The sequence below is a fragment of the Salvelinus alpinus genome, chromosome 30 (genome assembly GCF_045679555.1).
Source record: "Salvelinus alpinus chromosome 30, SLU_Salpinus.1, whole genome shotgun sequence".
Taxonomy (NCBI): domain Eukaryota; kingdom Metazoa; phylum Chordata; class Actinopteri; order Salmoniformes; family Salmonidae; genus Salvelinus; species Salvelinus alpinus.
Window position 1 is genome coordinate 40,844,401 of NC_092115.1, and position 5,016 is coordinate 40,849,416.

The window sequence follows — 5,016 nt, forward strand, 5'->3', positions numbered from 1 at the left end:
ATTATGTGAAGTGCACCAGCCCTCCTGCAGCACAGCACCCCCACAACATGATACTGCCACCCCCGTACTTCACGGTTGGGATGGTGTTCTTCGGCTTGCAAGCCTCCCCCTTTTTCCTCCAAACATAATGATGGTCATTATGACCAAACAGTTCTATTTTTGTTTCATCAGACCAAGAGGACATTTCTCCAAAAAGTATGATCTTTGTCCACATGTGCAGTTGCAAACCGTAGTCTGGCTTTTTCATGGAGGTTTTGGAGCAGTGGCTTATTCTTTGCTGAGCAGCCTTTCATCTTCTCAAGGTCCTTTGCTGTTGTTCTGGGATTGATTTGCACTTTTCGCACCAAAGTACGTTCATCTCTAGGAGACAGAACGCGTCTCCTTCCTGAAATGTATGACGGCTGCTTGTTCCCGTGGTGTTTATACTTGCATACTATTCTTTGTACATGGACATGGTACATTCAGGCTTTTGGAAATTGCTCCCAAGGATGAACCAGACTTGTGGATGTCTACAATTTTTTTATGAGGTCTTGGCTGATTTCTTTGATTTCCCCATGATGTCAAGCAAGGAGGCACTGAGTTTGAAGGTAGGCCTTGACATACATCCACAGGTACACCTGCAATTGACTCAAATGATGTCAATTAGCCTATCAAAAGCTTCTAAAGACATTACATAATCTTCTGGAATTTTCCAAGCTGTTTAAAGGCACAGTCAACTTAGTGTATGTAAACTTCTGACACAGTGGAATTGTGATACATTTAATTAAATGTGAAATAATCTGTAAACAATTGTTGGAAGAATTACCTGTATCATGCATAAAGTTAATGTCCTAACCGACTTGCCAAAACTATAGTTTCTTAAAAATAAATTAATGGAGTGGTTGAAAAAACGAGTTTTAATGACTGCAGACCTAAGTGTATGTAAACTTCCGACTTTAACTGTAGGTCTGGTGTTGGGCATTCCACACTCTGTGTTCTATTACCCAGGTCTGGTGTTGGAGATCATTCTACACTGTTCTACTATCCAGGTCTGCTGTTGGAGATCATTCTACACTCTGTGTTCTACTACCCAGGTCTGGTGTTGGAGGTCATTCTACACTCTGTGTTCTTCTACCCAGGTCTGGTGTTGGAGATCATTCCAGACACTGTGTTCTACTACCCAGGTCTGGTGTTGGAGATCATTCCACACACTTTGTTCTACTACCCAGGTCTGGTGTTGAAGATCATTCCACACACTGTGTTCTGCTACCCAGGTCTGGTGTTAGAGGTCATGCCACACTCTGTGTTTGTTGTGGAAAATGTTGAATCAAATACTTCTCAGATACCGGAACTTGTAAATTCAATTAGACTTTATTACAAAAGCAACAGAAGCCGAGCAATTCCATGGAACAAATGACTCTTCATTCTTAGTGCTTGGTTTTTATACAGTCTTACCCTTACATAACGTCACTCCACTTTATGAATCTTGTTGTCTTACTTAGTTTCCATTCTCTTATTGGCTCAGACATTGGGGCATAGATTCTATTGGTGGCGTGACATGCATACTCCTACTGTTGCCTATCACTGATTAGCTAATGTTCCTGTCCAAAGGTCTTCACAAGTTCAGGCTGATGTTGTCTATGTATGATTAAACCCATGTGTGTGTCCAGTAGCCTTCACAAGATCAGACATGGCCCAGACCAGACCAGACACGTCTTGTTGGTTTACCTTGCCTCATCTACACAGATTCTGCTTACGTTCTGTTTTTTACATGTCCAATGGTCAATTCTATGTTGATCCAGCTTTGTACACTCACATGGGCTTCAGCCTTCATTCTGCTTACACATGTCTAATATTTAAACTTATATTGATTATTCTTTCTACTTCAAAGAGAACAGTATAGGTACTGAGAATCATCAGATGACTGGAAAATCTCCAACATGTTCTACTACCCAGGTCGGGTGTTGGAGATCATTCCACACTCCGTGAAACTCCTGCATGTATTTTCTGATGTTTAATCAGACCACTTGAATGAGAATATCTCTTGTCACATTGATCACAGCTATAAGGCTTCTCTCCTGTGTGTGTTCTCTGGTGTGATTTCAGGCTGTTTGACTGAGTAAAACTCTTCCCACACTGATTACAGCTATATGGTTTCTCTCCTGTGTGTACTCGCTGGTGTACTACCAGCTGGCTTGATGTAGTAAAACTATCCGCACATACATCACAGCTATATGGCTGATGTCCTGTGTGTGTTCTCTGGTGCGATACCAGGTTGGTTGACAGAGTAAAACCCTTGCCACACTGATCACAGCTATATGGCTGCTCTCCTGTGTGTGTTCTCTGGTGTGATACCAGGCTACTTGACTGAGTAAAACTCTTGCCACACTGATCACAGCTATAAGGCTTCTCTCCTGTGTGTGTTCTCTTGTGTGATACAAGGTGGCTTGACTGAGTAAAACTCTTCCCACATTGATTACAGCTATAAGGCTTCTCTCCTGTGTGTAATCGCTGGTGTTTTTTCAATTCTGATGAAGATTTGAAACGTTTCCCACAGTCAGAGCAGCAGTGAGGTTTCTTTCCTGTGGGTCTCTGATGGTGTTTCTTGAGGTGTCCTGATGTGGAGAGACTTTTCTCTGCCTCGTCAGCTTCATGATGTTGTTGAGGCTCCGCAGAGGATCCACGATGGTCACATCTCTCTCCTGTACGAACGTCAAAGTCAGACAGTCAATGTAGTGAATGTTTAAATGTTTTTACAAACTTTGACAAATGTCTTCCAAGTCTTGTTTTAGTTTGATTTTGGTCCACCAGCCAGTGTGGTAGGCAGATGAAAGAATATACCAGCCACTGTAGCAGGCAAATGAAAGAAAATACACGCCACTGATTTTTTTACCTGCCCAAGTATTTTTTTTTGCCATGAATGACTACACCAAAAATCACAACAACAAGAAAACAAATGAGCATGCTTGGCAATGTTTGTAAAACAAGAAATGTAAGTATGAAGTAATGTGGTATATTGCTCCATGTAATTACATTTTTGTGACAAGAGTCTTTTAACCAATGTGTTAAAATAATTCATTTAAATACAATAGTAATGATGAACAGTTGTACAAGTGAACATCAAGAATCAACAAAGTGCCTCCATAACATAATCACACACACCACACTGTCCTGCCAGATAAAATGCTTACTTATTATTATAGTTCAGGGCTCTACGCTGACATGTGTTCCTAAGTTAATATACTGAACAAAAATATAAACGCAACATGGAAAGTGTTGGTCCCATGTTTCATGCGGGATCGTCTGAGGGGGTGCTGAGGAGTATTACTGTCTGTAATAAAGCCCTTTTAAACCTCATCCCGATTGGCTGGGCCTTTCGCCCCAGTGGCTGGGCCTGGCTCGGCTCCCCAGTGGGTGGGCCTGGCTCCCCAGTGGGTGGGCCTATGGCAGCCCACCTGCCCAGTTGTGAAATCCATAGATTAGGGCCTAATGCATTTATTTCAATTGACTTCTATGAACTGTAACTGAGTAAAATATTTGAAATTGTTGCATGTTGTGTTTATATTATTGTTCAGTATAGTTAGGAGCTGGGCAATTCCACAGTAACGGAATTACACCAGACTCTGATTTTTCACTTTAAAATGTATGCAAACAAAAAACATTGCTGCTTTAAAACCACGTTTGTGTACATCAGTAAAACAACTGCAGAGTTTGTGCCCACGTTATTAAATATTAGTATTTACTGGTGTTAATCTGACCTTCTGTCTCCTCCTCCTCTCCTTCCTCTTTCACTTCAAAAACTGCACCCTCCTCTTTCTCTTCCTCCTCTTCTTTTACTGTAACATCCTCCTCCTCTTTCACTCTGAACGCGTCTTCCTCTTCTTTCACTGAAACGTCTTTCTCTTCTTCTTTCACTGTAACAGCCTCAACCTCTACTTCTTGTTTTACTGTGACATCCTCCTCTTCATTCTCCTCTTTCACGACAATGTTCAGCCCCAGAGCTTCTTTCTCCGTCCAGCAGACATCCTCTTCTTTAGCAGGAGGGGAGAAGTTTAGTGAGCTCATGGTCGGGGATAATAGCTAACGTTAGCTAGCATTAGCGTAGTGCTAGGCTTATTTATCAAGCCAACTAAGTTAGCTGACTAACAACTTAAATATGAAATGAAAAGTAGATACGATATAATTGTGTTGATTACACAGCGACTAATATACACCAAAACAGTGTAAAGAGCGTGAATGTTGTAGCTATGTTGGCTAGAAAGCTACCGAGGTGTCTTGACTAGCTGTTGTTGTTGAAGGAGCGTCCCGTCCACTAGATTATACGTCACACTGGCAGCATCTCCTGAACCTAAAATACGCACATCGCCATCTGCTGACTGGAGTGGGTAACGCAGTTGAAGAACCATTGTATTGTATTTGTATTGTATTGTATTGTATTTTTAATTTATTTCATAAAAGGTTAATATTATATTAAGTCGTTCAAAGAGAAGCATGTGTTGATTGATTCGTGTTTAATGAGTGAGAATTTAAAACAAACTTTACACCCACTACATATTTGCATTGAACCATACTTCTGACATGGTTCATTTTGACCCCAGAGGCATATCTTTTATCATAGCCAAAATGTGGTTTATTAAATTCTTCCAATTTTTCATAACTTTGTCAATCAACTTGTTCTTAATAAATCTAAATCATGGTTTAATGTTTCTGTATCAATATGGACTTTTAACAAATTCAAATCCTTTGGAGTCATCTTGACCCTAGCCAAAAGCAACTTTGATAAATAGGACGTTTATTTCAAATCAAAATCACATTTTATTGGTCACATACACATGTTTAGCAGATGTTATTGCGGGTTTAGTGAAATGCTTGTTTTTCTAACTCCGACGGTGCAGTAATGTCTAACAAGTAATATCTAACAATTTCACAACTTTTACCCAACACACACAAAATTAAGTATCTGAATCTAGGTTTCTCTGTAGATATGATCCATCCCACCAGAGGGTGGAGGGGCACCTGTATCAGTGGTTTTGACCA

General features: G+C 40.6%; 1 protein-coding gene across 1 annotated transcript; it reads right to left on the minus strand.

The window, feature by feature from the left end:
• Positions 1–1,318: 1,318 nt before the first annotated feature.
• On the minus strand, positions 1,319–4,281 carry LOC139560518 (zinc finger protein 3-like). The gene is made up of 2 exons (XM_071377384.1): positions 3,738–4,281; positions 1,319–2,681 (listed from the first exon to the last, which is right to left on the minus strand). The coding sequence occupies exons 1-2, from the start codon at positions 4,042–4,044 to the stop codon at positions 1,951–1,953; spliced, it is 1,038 nt and encodes a 345-aa protein (XP_071233485.1). The 5' UTR covers positions 4,045–4,281; the 3' UTR covers positions 1,319–1,950.
• Positions 4,282–5,016: the final 735 nt, after the last annotated feature.